At 39.0% G+C, this 18,603-nt stretch overlaps 1 protein-coding gene, 1 non-coding gene and 1 pseudogene across 3 annotated transcripts in view; 1 reads left to right on the forward strand and 2 right to left on the reverse strand.

Moving 5' to 3' along the window:
• Positions 1–13,592, reverse strand: part of LOC138015479 (adhesion G protein-coupled receptor B1-like) — a 25,027-nt gene extending 11,435 nt beyond the window's left edge. The window contains exons 1-9 of one of the 2 annotated variants that reach the window (XM_068862544.1): positions 13,304–13,592; positions 10,504–10,602; positions 9,466–9,560; positions 7,601–7,891; positions 6,431–6,577; positions 5,522–5,782; positions 2,743–2,934; positions 1,502–1,708; positions 576–735 (exon numbers count right to left, since the gene is read on the reverse strand). In XM_068862544.1, the coding sequence (XP_068718645.1) occupies positions 576–735; positions 1,502–1,708; positions 2,743–2,934; positions 5,522–5,782; positions 6,431–6,577; positions 7,601–7,891; positions 9,466–9,560; positions 10,504–10,602; positions 13,304–13,538 (1,687 nt within the window). In that variant the 5' untranslated portion in view covers positions 13,539–13,592. The remainder of the gene's footprint in view (positions 1–575; positions 736–1,501; positions 1,709–2,742; positions 2,935–5,521; positions 5,783–6,430; positions 6,578–7,600; positions 7,892–9,465; positions 9,561–10,503; positions 10,603–13,303) is intronic. The other variant, XM_068862545.1, reaches the window with a different exon arrangement.
• Positions 13,589–15,039, reverse strand: LOC138017176 (uncharacterized; annotated as a pseudogene).
• Positions 13,934–14,006, forward strand: Trnat-agu (transfer RNA threonine (anticodon AGU)). The gene has a single exon. It is a non-coding gene; the product is annotated as a tRNA-Thr (tRNA).
• Positions 15,040–18,603: the final 3,564 nt, after the last annotated feature.

Below are 18,603 nucleotides of genomic sequence, written 5' to 3' on the forward strand. Positions count from 1 at the left end.
AAGTAAAATGCAAGTTGGTAACACATCCCGTTTGAGGGGAATTAATAGGGAGTTTAAGATCTGCGACGCGAAGGTAACGAAAACGTCATTTAAAATTGCAAGTTCAGGTTTATTAATATTTTTCATCATGTCGGCTTGTCTAACTTCTAAAAACTAGTGTAACTCTTCAGGAACTGAATTAGGAGGTGCAGTATTGAATCTACGACAGAAAATTCAAATTCGCTGCCTTTTGTTCACGTTCTCCGTAAAACTTGAGAATTGGTCATTTCACGTCGTAGATTTGCCGAAAACGTGAAAGAAATTTACAAAAATGAAAAATGCACGTGCACAGCGTGGAAAGCTATTGTTTTTGCTCATTAAATATGCAAAATTTGTGACGTTTTCGTTGCCGTCGCGTCGTAGATCTTAAACTCCCTAATGACCACAAAAGACACGATAGACATACATTAATTAAACATTCATTCATTAAATCTAAGTGAGAATGGCGCTCCAAGAACTGGATTCTAACCCATATAACTGTGCACGGCACTGTTAACGGTAAACGACCCTTAATTAGTCCTATCTCAATCACTTACCCCATCCAAAGATGTAAAAAAACTTCATCTTGCTTACAGCGTCGTTCCTAAGCACTCTCACAAGTAGCATGTAGTGGAGCACTCCTTCACAAAGCATCCACGAAAACAATGCTAACAGGAAGTAGTGCAGTAAGGCTGCAACTACTGTGCATAATATAACCTGAAAATGAAGGAATAAAAAGCATTCAGTTCAAACTTGCATATAACTGTGCTGTATAGTAGTAACCTGCTCACTCCGTAAGAGCCGACTATCACTTTGTTAAAACTTATTGGCCCATTTCACTGATGATATGTGACGTCATGTCACTTGATTTTTCAAGGAAATCGCACACGTTTGAAAATCTGAGTGGATCATTGTATTGACGTTTTCGCATAATGGTGAACTTTTTTGAAGGGTTTAGCTGCTCCAATCGTTCCTAGAGAGAGAAGGAAAAATATTATTTTCGTATTCCTGCAATCATCTCGCATACTAACGTTGACAAGGAACCTTTGAGCAGTACATAGGTATCCTCGTTGCTGATATGCTTCAGTAAATTTGATGAAATACTTCATTGTCTTGTGGAAATCAATATCAATATGGTCTGGACAAAAAAGGTTTCACCTTTATTTAATTTGTTAGTTTCCCTAGGTGTGTTAAATGATAACCGAGTGAGAGTTTTTTTTTTTCTGAAAGCTTTTTTATTAACACTAATTTGTATGTCTCTTCTTATTTCTTGCTCAACCTCTGTCTATTACACTTTGAAAAGGTTGGGATTATGGTGATTATTGGTGGTGAACTCATTCAGCAACTATTCAACATTTTTAAACACGGTTTAAAGGAGGATGGCAAACTGTTTCGTCTTTTAACTTTTTTAAAACTTTGAACGGACGTTGAAGCAAGTGTTGGAACCGTTATCCCAGGGCTGAAAAAAAAAAGACTTAGTAACCTTATTTCGGGCTTTCTCTTCGGATATAACAAGAGCACACGTAAAGGCAACAGCAGCACACAAGTTGAGGAGCACTTTAGATCTTGGACTTTTTAAAACTCTCCAGAAACACAAGTGTACAACCACAGTGATGGAAACAGCAAGCAGGGAAATAGAACAACCAACTGTGGAAATGAGTTCCAGTGCTTTTGTGTGAGGCTTGGATTCCTTTTAGGAACAACAACAACAACAACAACAAAAAAAGGGAGTTAGAATTGAACATGCAGGTATTTATCTTTACCTATGATTTTCCTAAACGATAGGGGAACGAAATTCAAAGTATGAAAAACTTTGTCTTGCTAGTTGTAACACGTCGTTGACGTCGTCTTCCGTCATTATCCGTCATTATTATCATCATCATCATCATCATACATATATTCATACATATATACATACATGCTGAATTGACCACTTCCCGTAGGGGCTTTTCGAATTCAGGGCCAATGAAACACAATCATGACAAAACAGAACAATCAAAAACAACTGTTAGGAATCCCAAATGACCTGAGGGAAAATAGTTGGTTATTTACAAGCGCAGCTGAAACGTTCAACCAGGGATCAGTCAAACTTCCGCGATTGTAGATCACGCAGTGAAAACAGGTCACAACATAAAGTGGGACCATTTTCATGTTTTGGCAAATGGTAGCTCTGATTCGCATTGTAAAATAAAGGAAACTCTTTTAATACGTGACCTTAAACCAGCGTCAAACGAAAACGTTGGCAGTGAAAAATTGTGGCTTTATTAAACGGTCAGTTTTCACTGCTATCTATTTATCTTAATATTTTTATCTCATTCTCTCTAGTTACCAGACTTCTTAATTTTATATATATCATATTTGAATTTGTTCAACCGTCACTTCTGAGGATGTATGTTGTAGCATACGAAACGTCAATACCAGGAACAAATTCAACGAGTGGTCAGAATGTGTCTTCAGCCCGGGAATCCCGGATCTCAAGACAACCGCCCTAACCACCGGGCGCACTGCCTTCTTATCAACATCATCATCAGAAGTGTCATCATCATCAGAAGCATTATCTTTCTTGGCCTTGCATGCCATTGTCGTTTTGTTATCATTATCATCATAATCAAGTCGATTAATGCATTTAGTTAAATCATGAAGCCTTAAATAAGTGAACGAAATCTCTTGTTTTTCCTTCAAGAGGATGGGTGAATATCGTGGTATAAACGAATACAGTCTTACAACTCGGCCGTAAGGATCCATGAGCGCTGCAAAAACTGTCAGGTGATTACATTCACAAGTCGTCACATCTAAGTTGGATTTGCTTGCGACAAACCAGCACCCACTGGTGTTCCACGTCTTCGGTCCGCCTGGTCTCCAGAATAAACACTTTCCCGAGGGCCGAGTTGTACTAAACGGTACACTTCTGGACATCTGTCTCAAAGAAAAATATAGCAAATTGAATGACATCCTTTATTATTACACTCTGCCACATGCTTTGAGAAGACTAAAAGAACACACAAACAAACACTCACGTAAAAAAAAAACGTAAAAGAAAACCTCAGTCTGGAACATAACTCTAAACGCCGGAAGATATATGCTTTCTCGAAGTGCAATAACACTTCCCTGTCCACGGAAGCCGTCGACTGTCATTCAATAGAACTAACCCAATATTGATATAATTTAACAATTATATTAGCAATGCTTCCAACAACCTGAAGATGCTAAATGCAGAACTGTCTAAGAAGGCAAATACTGCCGGGTTCAAACCAGCACAAATGCAAATGCGAAAGGCAATTCTCTGGGTTAACCAACATGTTTCAAAACAGGTGAAAATGATTGCTGCGTTTCTTGCCTTAGTCTATTCTGATCTTACTCCTTACGACTAAGAAGTTCAGGCGGTGCCTTTAATTATACGGATATTCAGATTTTAGGTCATGCCAATAAACATGTTTACTTAATTTTTGTGATGACCTCGTCGTCCTGAGGTAATACTGTGAGCTAGGAAGGAAGGAAGGAAGGAAGGAACGAAGGAAGGAAGGAATCTTTAGCGCACACATTGATATTTCAACTAATTATAGAGATAATACAAGTATATAGTACAAAATTAGGAAAACTGAAGATAGAAATAGATTTGCTTATAATGTGGGTGCACATTGGCCAAAGGAGCTGAAGCTTTCGAGTTGGCCACTGCATATTAAACATGATTACGGTGGCCAATTTACATTATCAACTCCGTTGATAAAACCCAATTTTTGTATACTACTTCCACACCGACGCAGCCCACAGTTTCTTTAGAAACTACCCCCTTCATTCCTAAGTTTTGTTTGTTTGTTTGTTTTTTTTCTTCTAATTTGCCAAAAGAACAAAAAAAGAAAGAAAGAAAGAGCAACAAATTAAATTAAATTAAATAAAAAAATAAACGATTAAAGAGGCATAGGATACATGTAACTTAAATAAATATATTTAAAGAATAATTATGTTTATTTCATCAAACGACGCGAATTAATTAAGGAATTAGAACTCTGACAACTCTTAAATCCCTACGGCATCAATGAACGCTTCTTCTCACTCAATTAATTTACTCGTGTATCCAGGTCGCCATATTTCCAACAATGACAAAACTCCGACATCCCTCATGAGGTAGTTTCCAAATGACTGTGTAAAGTAATTACGCCATTGCAATTGCTACGCTTAGTGATTGGTTTAAATATCTCGCCCCAGTTTTCTCAACCAATGAGAAGAAAAACCAAATCCAAGAGCGTCGACTTGCACGTGCGACTCTTCCCGCGCTTTGAGGCAGGTACATGAAATTGCTACAAATTTGGATTAGGGTTAGGGTTATTCGCACCTGCTCTGTTTGGTCGAAGTAACTAGTTACCGATTTAATTAGTATTTGTTTTACGACAGTCAATTGAAAATCGGTCTATAAACCACTATGAACACACAATCCCTTATTGAACTCTGACGAGGGGCTAAGGCTTAAAACGTTGACTCAATTTACAAATATTTCTTCAGTTGTTATATGCGCCCCTTTAGATCCATTTCAACAGGTAGTCATCAAATAATGGCATCAATGAGAATGTGAAAAAAGGGGGCGTGCATAAATTAGAAAGCATTTGGGTAACTTTGAATACAAACCTAGCTCCACGTGCAACAACACGAGAAAAAGAGCGGAAAAAGTAAAGAGATGGGGAGTGCAAAACAATGGACAAGTTTAAACGTAACCCTTAGAGGAACGTGAAACAACACGCGCAAATGTTGGCAGGGAAAATATATAAGGGTATGAGCGCGCGCCTGTGTAACAATTGTGTGGCGCATAATTCAGCTTCAAAACGTAATTAGGATAGTACAAGCACTCTCATTGGTCAACAGCTGTGTTTAGATGAGAGTATGCAAACGCGTGGCCGGCTATGACAACACATGAAATTTGATTGCTTATAAGTTGTCAGACGCGCGTTTTGATTGGCTGGTAGGCCAATATAAGCGTGTATCAAGAAAATTTGTTTCAATCAAGAAGTAAAAGAAAACAGCATTTTCCTTCACTTGTCGAACCTTTTTTTGAGAAATATTTTATGCATGAAAACTGTGTCTACATACCCTCATCTAAACACTCGAGGAGTTGGGAGAAACTCACTGCGTCTTGGGTTTGCCAACTCCCATTCGTGTTCATAACAGGCTACATAAACACAGAATAAAGTCCACTATTGCTTATCTGTAACTAGTTAAATGAAACAAAAATTCGTCAGTGCTTCACTTCCAAGGCGACGCAGCCCCACAGTTTCCCTAAGAACCAGCCACAACATAACTCTGTGATTTTTTTTTTCTTTCCTGTTCCAGCACTGAGTAACAGTGATTTGTAATTTAAAAGCTTGCTGCAATATTTCAATCTTACGGTTTTGTTCGAATGAAGCTTTTGAAAACGATATACTCAGTTTGCTTATTTGTGACATTTTTTCAGTGGATGATTGTTAAAGAAGATAGTATCAGGGTATAATGATCGTACCTGTAATTACCATACCTGTTTATTCTCCAATACGATGTTGATAGGTTCGTTTAAAACGTTTCGGGGATTAGGTGAAACAGTGGATGAAACAATGCTTGTATTAGCTGTGAGAACGCCACCAGGGTCATCATCAGGTTCTGTAGATAGCCTCAAAACTTCATTTAACGTTTGGTAAATCAGGGATACAACGAGGAAGTCTTCAGATGAGCTGAATGCTTGAGGAGGTAAATATATGGAGCTTTTCATGAAGACGACTTTCATGCCTTCGACTCGAATCTGTAGCGAAAAAAGTTGTACCAATCATGTAAGTGACGAGCCTTGAAGGGGCTATGTCATGAAAAAAAAAAAAAAAAAATTCATAACACCCGAAATGCCAAAAAGGTAGGATAAAGCATTGCAATAACCATGCACTAAAAACCGTTAAAGAGCATAAAAGAAATAAAGAAAAACGAAGGAGAGGCATGGATGGACACAAATGGACAAGATTGAAACGGATTGCATTTGAGAATTCTTGAAAAAAGTCGGCCCGACGTTTATCAAATTTATGGCAAATCGCCTTGATAAGATCGTTTTTCTTCAAAATCATCTACTTTGTGATGCAACGATACTTTTATCAGTAAAGGAATTCCACATTACCATTACCGAGTTTTGAACTCGGGTTTAACGAAAGATTTCCCCTAAACACCCTAAAATAACGTGATATAGCCCATTTCAGATCTGCGACTGACATATCGTATCGTGATGTGACGTCAGCCGCCTACATCTTTTTTTTCGATTTTTTGACAGGGACGAATGCTGCAATGACCTTTATTTTAAGGGTGGTTCGTGTTATGCCTGGTATTTGCGCTCGACAAATGAGGAGAAATAATTTGAATGAAAAGCCGTGAAATTACAGGGTATGTGAAAAATTGTTTTCTGCCTCACCTGACTATTTTGTCGAATGCTGTTAATCCTCATCAAAAAGTTGTCTGTTTCAACTTGCAGCTGTGCTGATTTGTCAAATGTTGCTGCAATTCCCAGACCGTAATCATCTATTGTCTCCACTAAAATTGTGCTTCTTCCTTTTCCTGCCTGGAAATGAACAAGAAAAAGAGAAAACTCTAAAAATCTGGCTTAATCGTTTTAGAAATGAAAACATTTCTCTACACAACCTTATCTCTCAAGGTTGGTGGTACAGGTTTTCTTAACGCCAAGAGTGAAGGGTTCGTCTTTTAGTCTGGCTACTGTGGACGTCAGGTTCGTTGCTATAAATTCGTGTATCAATCTCATTTCTTTGCTCTTTGTCACGAATTTTCTAATAACCAGTACTAGACTGGGATACTAAGAAGTCTGTGAAATGTTTGTGACGAAGCATGTAGGTAAGACAAATACCTTTTAGTTTCCTTGAACCTTTCGTGCGGCAACCTATTTCTACCTCTTTTTTCAAGGGAAATCGATATCAGGGTATTGCGAGAATCGGAAACGCTATCAAGTAATGACTTTTGAATTGAAAATGGGCGAAATTGAAAGGCGGGTTAAAGGCTACCTGGTGTCTGTGGTTATTCAGAGAACTGCTTGTGCCAAAATCGTACGCTCAACCTTCAAATTCCTTTTCCTTGAACGATGGGCGTCAAGCATCAGAGATCCTTTTGGTTACAACGGGTCTCGGGTTAGCTTTAGGACTAACACCGAACAAAAAACAAAAATTCAAGGGATTTAAAACGCGTTTTAGCAGAACCTTACATCAGTTAGTCAAACCGTCCGCTTTGGTCACGCAAGCGAACGAAGGGAGGAATGGTGATAGTTCGAGATGTCACCAATTTCCCTTCGGCTCGCTTGCGTGACCGAAGCGTGCGGTTCTGCTCACTCAGAAGAAACTGCGTGCAGTCTAATTGTAATGTTGTAGAAAGTTTTCTGATATCTGTTTCTTTTGGCATAGCATCACTGTGCAGGCACCAGACTCCAAAGCCCAAGAAAAAAGAGAGAATCAAGGGAGGGAGGGGGGAATAGCCTGGACTTATTGGGGAGAGGGGGACGGGGTTAGCTTGGACCCACTCCAATTTTTTTTTCTGTATTTAAACTTGGAACAGCTTTATTAATGAAGAGGAATAATACCTCACTTACAACATAACTTTCTGTCCACGTTTGGCTGTTCTTCTTCTCCAACAAATGACTGGCTGCTTGAGCAAACCTTTTAAAGTTCTCTTCTGAACTCACGTTTCCATGGATACGATTGTATTTTGCAATTTTGGAAAGTATATCCACTGACATAATTAAGTCTCCTCCAAAGATCCTTTGTAGCCTTGAAGAATTTTTTGCTGTTTTTAGCCTCAAAGCGTCCTCAAGATCCGACAGAATAGTATGGACATTGTTCCCCGGCGAACCACCATTTAAAATTGCATCCATCTAAATGAAACGTAAATAATTATTTCTTTGGTGAAAGGAGAATAATTGACAGTGGTACTCAATGTTGTGAAGTTAATACAGGGACTGGTTATGAAACCCTGGGAATTTCAAAAGCAGGAACAATACAGTCGCAATTAGATGTTGAACCTACCGTAACCCTGCGCAATCTTTTGTTTTTGGTTCGCAAGTTAATGTCGAATAAATTAGTCAAAGCTTTTGATTGGTTATCCTGCCGAAAAAAGCGTGTTTTTGTCGGGTTTTGAGCAGGGTCAAGGCCAAAAAACCGAACAAAAACATGAAACAAAAATACTTGTCGAGTTTCATAACCAGCCTACATCTATTAACTATGATGTTGTGAATCGAAAATGCAATAGCTAGCTAGCGAACGTTTGATATAGCCGATAAATATTCCAAATGGAAGGTTTTTAGTGCAATTATCGATTCCATTTGTGCTGACTTCTTTCTTCTTAAGAATTGCTTGTGGATGTGTGTCTGACTGATATGAAATTATTTCGTCTAAGAGAAGCGAAACGCACAAGGCCATCCCCCCTTTTTTTTCTGTTTACCGTCGAATGCGTTTCCTAATATTGGGTCGGTCGGTCGGATTGAAAAAAAAAACCCTAAAAAAAAAATCATAAGCATTCTCGGAATCGGAGGCCTGGTACCCCGGCATCATAGCCGTGGAAACAACAAGACGTGAACCCAAAATCAATATGGCGGAAAAGTTGGCGGATGTTGTGGCAAAATTAAGACATCGTGGGAAAAAGGATCAACCACCGAAACTCCTGTGCGACATAAAAATGGCTTAAAAACGTCGTTAACTATTTTATTTTATTTTTTTTTGAAAAGTGCCCAAAATTTGGGTAGGGTCGGACGACGCGAAACGGAGAAAAAAAAAGGGGATGGCCTAATCATCTGTCCAGGTTACTGCCAATCAGACGTTGGTTCGTTAGAAATTAAAATGTGCCTGACAAATTTGTAATACATGTTTACGTTTGGTCGCCTGGACGTTTGTTGCAATGGCGAGCGTCAGAGTAATAGTACCGTCTAAACTAACTCTTGAATTTCATGACAGGTTTTTTCATCATAGAAAAATCGAGGACCACGTTACAAAATGTGAAAGAGAAGAATTGTAGAGCTATGATGTAACAGCAATGAACTTAATTCCCTTTATACTTTATTGCAGGCAAACAAAGAGCCAAGAATCGTCCATTTGATCACCATAATCTTTGTTGTTTCCCCATATCGGGGTGAAATGATAAAATCCAGGGACAGATCCAGATTTTCCAGAAAGAGGGGACCCAAGAAATTGCGGCGAAAGCGCACCGTCAAGGTCATTGAAATGATACGTTCACAGCAGGGGTATGAGGTGGCTGTGAGCTGATAACCGTGAAGTGGCTGGCTAACGGTAAAACGAAGGAGAAAGAAAAATAAAATGAACATTATCATTAAAGCCACTGGTAATAAGATTAATTAATAATTAAACACGTAAAATAATTCTAATACTAATAATAACAGCAACTTTATTCATTCAATTCAATGAAATTAGGTACTGATTTAGACCAATTCCATACCGCGTCATTCAAGCCGATTAGTTTAGCAGAACGGCATCCCGTGAAGTTTGACGGGTTCCACTTTCCTCCCTCAGAACAATATCGCGACGCCGTACCTTCGAATAAATTACAGGAATCCATTGTGGCTGTTGTCTGGCAGAACATTTGTGCTCAAGGATGGGGCCGAAAACATTTTCTTCGAAATAAATTATATAGCTGCTGCCAATTACATCGTATCCCGGGCATGTACAAAACACAGGTCTCAGGTCACAAGTGTCGTTCGCAGTTCTCTGTTTTACCAATACAGAAACAAACTTAAACATTCATTAAAGCCAACCTTAGGCCTAAAAACTCTTGTTTAGGTCTAGTGAGGCTTAAGGTTAGCTTTAATTAATTTTTAGGTTTGTTTCTGTATTGGTAAAACAGAGACCTGTGAAGTATATTAATTAAGCAAGAGGTGCCAATCACCGCAATTGTGAGCACTTTACGACCACAAAGGCTGAGCCAAAACGGCTGCTGTTTTCTGCAATACTGAAGCTGTGCTCGGACCTAATCTCACAAGGGGTGGTTCTGGAGTGAGTGGGTTAACCCTATCCCTCCCAAAGGTGATAATAATAGATGTTACTCTATTTTTAATGCCACATGATTTTACCGCTAGTTAGTGGGACCGGCCCCCCGGGCGAAAAGGTCAGCAACACTCAAAACTACGTTCCTTTCCTAAGGGTGATTGCCTCGCCTTTCTTGTTATTGGAAACTACGCCCTAATGAATCAATTTGGAAGTGATACATGCCAGTGTGCAGAACAAGGTGAGGCCCACAAAGACGAGACCATCATTTATCGTCCTTGCTGAGGCTGAAATTAATATCAGCTGTCACCATAATTTACATACGTTTTTTTTTTCATTTTTTGAGCCATTATTGAGACAACCCTTTCAGGACATTTCGCAATTTCGTCTTTCGCCTTAAACTTTGCATACCGCATACAGCCAAAAAGCAGAAACGCGTTAATTTTGTTAATTATGTTATCTTGATCAATAGTCTTTCGGCGATTCAACTCACCTATGCCTTCCTGTGGACATGGTTTGAGGTCTGTTCCTCCACTAGAAGTATTCGACCACAACACTCCTTCTGAATTTTCTTCCAGACACAAAGGAGCATCTAGAGACAGACAAGATAAAAGTCAATGTTGTAAGTAAGGAAGAGCGGTAAGGTAGTTTATTTGCAAACCTCAGCTTGTGTAGTTCAGAGGCCTTTATTTTTCATTGTGTTCAGTAGATCCAACCTTTGAAATTTTTAGACTTTTTATTGCGTATAAACGGTACATTCACTCGCTCACTCTTGTTTAGTTTAGAGAATAGATCAAAATGCCTCGACTTTAATAGGCTTACGGTAGTTTACGGTATTCAGCGAAACGAAACAAACCCAATATGTCCAGTCTAAAAAGCCGGCAAGTATCAAGGGGGGCAGATATTTCTCAGGTTTCTAGCTACGCGTTTACGAAAGCCCCCTTGTTCTGCTTCATGCCAATTTAGCCACCTAATTGATAATCGACGAAAGAGTGACCTCACATTTCGTCCATTTACCGATAGGCCATTCCCTAGTTAGTTTGTGCCTCCTCTTCAAAGTGAGTCAAAGTGCGAAGTTTTAGACTCGCTTTTTTTATTGTCCAGAGAAACAAGGCCGCTGTCGTGAACGGCATAGCTAAAAACCGCAAAAAGATCAGTCCCTCTTATAATACAGCGATACCTGCTTTATTTGAAAGGACATATTTTTTAATCAGGCTCTAGTTTCCTTTCGTTTCGCTGAATACGGTAAGCCCTCAACTTATCAAATGCTTTAGGAATTGTCAGAATAAAACAGCTCTAATGGCAGTTCCTCTGTCCAGTGCCAAATAAACTTGATGAAAATGAACTGCATCGAGAGGAAACGCTGATCGCACCTTTTTAACTCATGCAACAATCTGAAAAATGTCATGGATCAGTATAGCACTATTATGAACGGCTCAATTCCTCAAATATCCATATCTCTTAAATTCATCTTCGTTAAAAATGTTATTTACAGCCCAAAACCCAACCCCATCGCCAGTTGTAAAATACCAGAAAAACACACCCAACACCCGATGGACACGGGTGGACCAAAAACATGAACTTTAATGTTAAAGTGCTGCAATGATCAAAAAATCAATTCTTCTTTTTTTCTGGCTTTTAAACTATGTGAACTGAACACTAAGTGACCCTCGTTTTAAACCTTGATTTAAAAATGACACCTGTTTATTTATTTAGTGGACATTTTCTATTTAGTGGTCTGCCATGGAGTGACATCACAAATATTAAAATCTTCAGAAAGTACATGATGAAGAATGCTCACTTGCCAAAAAAATCAGCACGTATTGCAATTTGGGGGTGAAATATTGGCCGCAATAATCTTTTTTGGTTCTAAACCACCCTAGAGAGCTGGATCGAGGAGAAAATTACTTCAAAGACTCACTCACCAGTTTAAGAATACAACGCGTTTGTACGTGTCTTGGTTAATATGCAGCACTGGAGTTTCGGCCTTATAGTCTTTTACTAGGGTTTTGGAGAAATAATAAGCTGCATTTACACGCCGAAGTTTTAATTATGCTTGTGAGTAAATGACGTCGAGTTTTCCTAGACCCATCCCTCTGAGGTCCAATCGGTCAAATTTGAAGGTGAGCAATAGGCTGGACGGTGGGAAATTCAAAACTTACACTAAGAGTAAACAGCCTTTGGATACAAATCAAGGCTAAAAATTTTGCCAGTCTGACCTCGGTCGTTCAGAAGGTGGTTATTAATGCAATCCACTGGATAAATCACTATCCAGCGGATAAACACTAGCAAAACCAATTGAGTTATCCAGTGGATAGTTAACAACTATTCACCAAAGTGGAGGTGGCTAGCGGTACATATCCAACGCTAGCCACCGACACTGAAGTGAATAGTTGTTTTAGTATATACTAAAGCAGTGAGATAATATATATACAGCACAAAAAATTAATTTCGATGCTTTCTTCACTTGTCACGGATGCAAATCGGAACGCCATTTTTTCCCGAGTTGCTCGAAGGTAAATAGCGCAGGATATTCGGAGTTTGACGAGCCAAAACACCCGCGTTCCACGCTATCCACTGTTTTAGTATATACTAATGTGATTTATCCAGTGGATATACCGCTATCTAGCTTTCGAACAACTGGTGTCAAGTGTTTAGCAAACAAAGTTTCAAAATCTGATGGAAAAAAGGAAGTGACTAGCACTTTAACATAGTTGACCTTCCTTTTACACCAATTAAATCAGGTAAAACTACACGAAACATCCTATAATTACTTGAGAGTTTGCTAAGCACTCAAGAAGCTAGAGTGGCTCTCGGTTATCGCCTCGAATGACTCTTACGCTTCTCTCGTGCATAGCAACCTCCCGCGTGCAACATAACTCAATAGTGCACACTGAGCCGTTTTTGTCATACTCTCTAAGAAGTTAAAAAATTTAGGGAGCTTTCCAACACGATAGGTCAAATAATTTTCAAAATCTGAAATTTAGAAGGCCTTTTTGTGGACGTGGCGTGTTGCCATGTTAACCAATATGACGTTATAAGTGCCCTTAAAGTATTATCCAACAATAGAGTTGCAAAGTTATCTATAGTTTGCCCACACTATGAAATATCCTTCTTTGGTATCCTTCATCGTTTGACAAACACTATTGCAACGAAAAACCCTTTCGAGCTTTTAGTTAGCACAAAAAGGTTGAGCGTTCAATATAAAAGAAATAATTTATTTAGCAAAGTACACCCTTGAATTGTTCATGTTTCCATTATTGACCTTATCGGGTACCAAATGGTAAACTTACATCTTATGACAACAAAATCAGACACCATGTGTAAGAATACTCCTTGCAGCAACAATTCAAGAATGCATGAGTAATTTCCTCCATCTTTAACCACCAACGGTTGAAGGGTATCTTCTGGTACGTTCGGAAGGGGGCATCGCACAGTTTGGACCCGGAGGCCATCTTTAAACCATGAAATTCTCGTGAGCTTCAACCAACTTAAGTCCTTTACTCTGGTTACATTGCAAGTAAGCATGATTTCTTCGCCCTTTTTAAGAACGTCAAACCTGGGTAAAGAAACTAGTACTATAGGGATTTCATTGCCTGAAAAAAAAAACACAGTAACAAAATTATGAACAGTTATGAACACTTTTTTTTGCATTGCGTAGAGAAGCCTGAAAAGAAATAGAGCGTCGCACCGGTATCGCTAGGTCACGGGTTCAAACCCCGTTGGAGTCCTGAATTTTAAGATAAAGCTTACACAGCCACTCCAAATGTCCTACACATGTGATGCATCTAAGCCATGCCAGAGTGCTCAATCTAGCCATCTCTTGTTGATGCAGCGTTATCACATAGAAAAACTGGCCCTTAGGGAGTCCCACGGAAATGCCACACATTAAATGATTAATCAGCCATGTTGCCAGCATGGTTGTCCTGATAGTGTAGTGGTCATCACACCCGACTAGTGATCAGGGGGACGTGGGTTCAAATCCCGCTCAGGGCAATTACAGTTTTCCCCAGAAGTTGTCCAGTGTTGAGTTTCCTGTAACTTTCTCTCAATTTCTCCTCAACTTGGACTGTGAATCCATTTGCGATCCTCCTGGGGGTGATACGTTGTTGGCTCAAGGGATATATATATATATATATATATATATAGCTTTATTAAAAACTGGATCATGGGATAATGCAATTCGAGAGTATTAATCGGTTAATTGTGTGACGTAACACAATGCGTGTGGCTTAATTAGATGTTGAGTAGGATGTTTTGTAAAAAAATAGCATTTCTAATAGGTTAAGAGTTTTACAACCTTAATAACGCATTTTTGAAACAATTTATGTACCCAAGACTTTATAAAAGGCTCTCGTGTAAAAACTTTGTTTAGTTCATACGGCTGAATGGAGTTTAAAGTTTTTTGCCAGAAAATCTCTCTTTCTCGAAAGACTTCTTTCTTTTTGTCTGTGTTTAAATTGTTCTTTTTTATTTTTTCTATGATGGTAATGTTAAAATTATTGTCAAAGTCGTGAGTTCGTGTGTTATGTCAAAAGTGTTGATTGAGTTCGCAGCTACTCACTCCCTTTTTAATATGGTTTCTGCCATTGTTTAACCGTAGGTTAAATACTGTTTCACTTTTGCCAATGTATTGAAGTTTGCAAATGTTGCACTTGGTTATATAAATGATCTATGGCACATAGCAGTCCACTGCATGATGAAGGTTGTGGTCTGGTTGATCTTTTTGCACCAAGTACACTTCGTTCTTTCACATGCTCTACATCCCTTTGATATCAGATTTCGAGGTTCCTGAACGCAAAAGTCTGTCTCGAAGACTTTTCGGCCGTCTGTAGGTGACTAAAGGTGGTTTGTTGAATATGAGTGATAGCCTTTCTTTTGATTGGAGAAAGTTCCAATTTTGTTTAGCAATTTCTACGATAAATGTGGTGTGGGGGTTGAATGTAGTGACCAGAGGAATTCGGTCTGTTGGTTCATGTTCTTTGTTCTGCAAACATTTCTCTTGAGTCAATCTAAGCACTTTCTGCATTTCGTGGATAACTTTGTATTGTGCATAACCACAAGCTACAAAGAAATCCGAATATTCCATGATTCGTTTCTTCAATGTATCTGTTGAAGAGCATATTCGCCTCAACCTCAAGGCTTGACTGTATGGGATGCTCCGTTGCAGATGAGGCGGATGTGCTGATGTCCAATGGAGGTACGGATGTGTATCAGTTGGTTTCTGATAAACACCTGTGCTGATGTTGCCTTGATTGTCCTTTAGGGTGGTAGTATCAAGGAAATTCACTGAATGTGCAGGGATTTCATGTGTAAACTTGATTGAGGGTACTCACATAGTTAAAGTAATTTATGAAATTAATCAAAGAGTCTTGATCACTTTTTTAGATAAGAAATATATCAAAATACAATAAAAAACGTTCCCTGGCTAAAAATTTGAAAAGGAATATAAGCTTTCGGCTGTCGATCTACAGTCTTCCACGGATAAAACATTGAATGTAAATTAGTGAAATATATAAAGAAAAGGCGAGATAAAAGTAATAAAAATAACAAAGTAAAAGTATGAAAAACGGTGGCTATTGTTTAAAAAGAATGCTATACTGATTAGGAATCGGCTTAGAGTTATTGTCAGCATGTTTGGTAGCAGAGGTATGCCAGGCCTCTAGAGTTTTTCTAATACGAAAGGAGCCTTTGTCGATAACTCGAGAATGATTGAAATCAATGCGATGACCGAAAGACAACGCATGTTTCGCAATGTTTGATCCATTAGCACATGTTTTTACCTTCTTAACGTGTTTTTCATGCGGGTTTCAAAGCAACGGCCAGTTTAACCTATATAACACCAATTCACAATCGGCACAGGGTATTTTATAAACAATTTTGGGTTGGTGTTGGCTAGGTGTCTGAATTTAGGAGAAAGGAATTTGTGTTGAAAAGTCTTAAGGGGCTTATTTACAACTCGAATATCGTGCCTTCGAAGAATTCTTGTTAGGGGTTGCGTAACACCATTGATGAAAGGAAGGACAGCAAAACCGTTAGGCTTCTCTTGAGGCGCAAACCATTTAAAAAACATACCAACCAATTCTTCAGGTGAAGGGATGGCATGTGTGGGTGGTTTGAAAATTTTCCGCTTCAAGATATTGGAAATAACAAAGGAGGGATAGTTGTTGGCTCGTAGATCAAAGATTGATTTCGGTATTTTTCCATTGTGGTGTAATTGGGAGTTTAATTGCGCGGTGTAGGAGGGTCTCGGCTGTGCTGATCTTGTGGCGTTTGTCGTGGTGAAAAGAAAAGTCTAAATATTTGTCCGTGAGTTGCTTTGCGGTAAACATCAATAGTGATCGCGTTATCCTTGCGAGAAACCAAAGTATCCAAGAAGGCGATCTTTTGGTCAGATTCCTCCTCAATAGTGAATGAGATGTGTGGATCGATGGAATTAAGTGTTGTTTGAAAAAAGTTAGCATCTCTTTTGGTGATACAGAAGCTATCATCCACGTAGCGTTTCCGTACTTTATAGGTTGTACTTTAGACGTGTTGATGGCCATTTCTTCGATCGCTTCCATGCACAAGTTCGCCACCACAGGGCTGACGGGGCTACCCATCGTGCAACCACGGATCGGTTTATATATCTTATCATCATAAATAAAGTAATTGTTAGATAAGATGAATTTCAACAGTGAAATGATTTCATTACTGTCTAAGCTCGTGTGTGAAGAAAGTGAGTCGTCCTTACGTATTTTTTTTTTATTTTTATGTAATCACAGGCTTTGTCTACAGGAATGGCTGTAAATAGTGATACAACATCGAAGGATAGCATAACTTCGTCATCCTGGATGTCAACATTGGAGTTTTCTTCAGCAAACTTGGCAGAGTTAGGAACAGAGAAACCATTACTGTTTTGTAAAGGTTACAAGATGTCGGTAAGGAACTTAGAAGTATTGTAGAGAGCTGACCAATGGATGTAACAATGGGTCTAACAGGGTTTTCTTGTTTGCGGTGTTTGATTGATCCACGAATGACTGGTGGTGTGACATCAGTGAAGTGAAGTTTGCGGTAAGTGGAATCACTGATGTTATATTGATTCTCCAGGACGAGAAGCCTTTTATTGAGTTCACGTTCAATCTTCTTGAAGGGGGATTTGAGGACTAGTTCATAGGTGTTACGGTCGCTAAGTAGAGAGTCAATTTTGCTGTCGTAATCACATATATCCAGGACAACAAAACAGTTTCCTTTATCAGCTTTCATTAAAATCCTGGTATAAAGCGTACCCAGATTATGATATGGTTTGCCCACTCTGTTTGGTACACGAATCTTTCTTCAAGTCTTCCCATGTATACGTTTGCAAAGTTGGGTGCGACTCTGGTTCCCATAGCTGTTCCTTTGATTTGGATGTAATGTTCATTACCAAAGGTGAAGTTGTTGAGTTTGAGAACTTTCTCGAGGAGACATGATAATGTTTTCGATAATGGCTTATTCTGGTTTGTTTTGCTTAGCTCTTCCACAATAGTGAGTGTCTTCGTCTATGTCTATATTTGTGTCTAGGCGTTATTCGTCCAGTGTTGCTAAATAACACTTTTTAGGTAGCTTGCCCAAAGCCAGTATCGGTTTAATGAAGTGTGTGGTGTCTTGTATGTATGACGGTAGCTTTTCCGCTATAGGTCTCAAAAACTCGCCTACATACGCTGATAACTTCTCCATGTGGCTGTTTATGGAGGATACTACTGGTCTACCTGGATTGTTGACTTTGTGTATTTTGGGGAGCATATAGAATATAGGAGTTCTTGATTGTGCTGGCCTTAAGAGTTTAGCTACTTCTTCTAATTCTCCGTCATCTATAAGTGTATCCTACGCACCCGGTTTATAGCTGTTCGTGTTCATGAGTAAAATCACTCTCTATACTCTCATGTATATAATTCATTGTCTAGGATTGGCGTTTAGCTTCCTTTACGTAGTCCTTTGCATTCACTGATCACCGTACGCTCCTGCCGTTTAGTCTGCTGGTCTTGTATGATTATGGTCCGTTTTTATTGGCTTCTTAGTATATTCAAAGCTGCTCTCTAACGTTTAGGTTCTATTACGTTGAAATCGGTAGGTCGCGCAAAGTCTCAGCTTCATCATTGATTTCTTGTCTGAACCTGTCCAATAATACATGTATTAAGGTATTGTTCCCTTGAAGGTCCTAGAATAGACCTTGCGCCTTCCTTTGGTTCAATTTTTAAGTATCGGACTGGTTGGTATCCAGGGCCGTCTATTAGTTCTTCTAAAGTATGTTCTCAGGAGTGTTATATTCTTTAAGGGTTAGTCTGCGGGCAAAGGCATAAATGTCCTTATTGATGTCATAATTTTTCTGGTGGCGCTGGTGTTAGGCAAAAGTTAAGTCCCTTACGTAGAAGGTTTGTTTCCGACTGCGTATGTTGAATGTCAGATAAGTTTACTGTTCGCCTGTTTAAGATCTCTATCTGTGTGGAATTATCACGTTCCTATCTCCGTTATATCTATATATCGATCCGATCCGAATATATGAACGCAAACTAGTTCACTTTCTCTTACTAAGCCTCAAGCTCCACTCTTGTCGAGCACTCTTGAGGAAAAA

The sequence above is a fragment of the Montipora capricornis genome, chromosome 9 (genome assembly GCF_036669925.1).
Source record: "Montipora capricornis isolate CH-2021 chromosome 9, ASM3666992v2, whole genome shotgun sequence".
NCBI lineage: Eukaryota > Metazoa > Cnidaria > Anthozoa > Scleractinia > Acroporidae > Montipora > Montipora capricornis.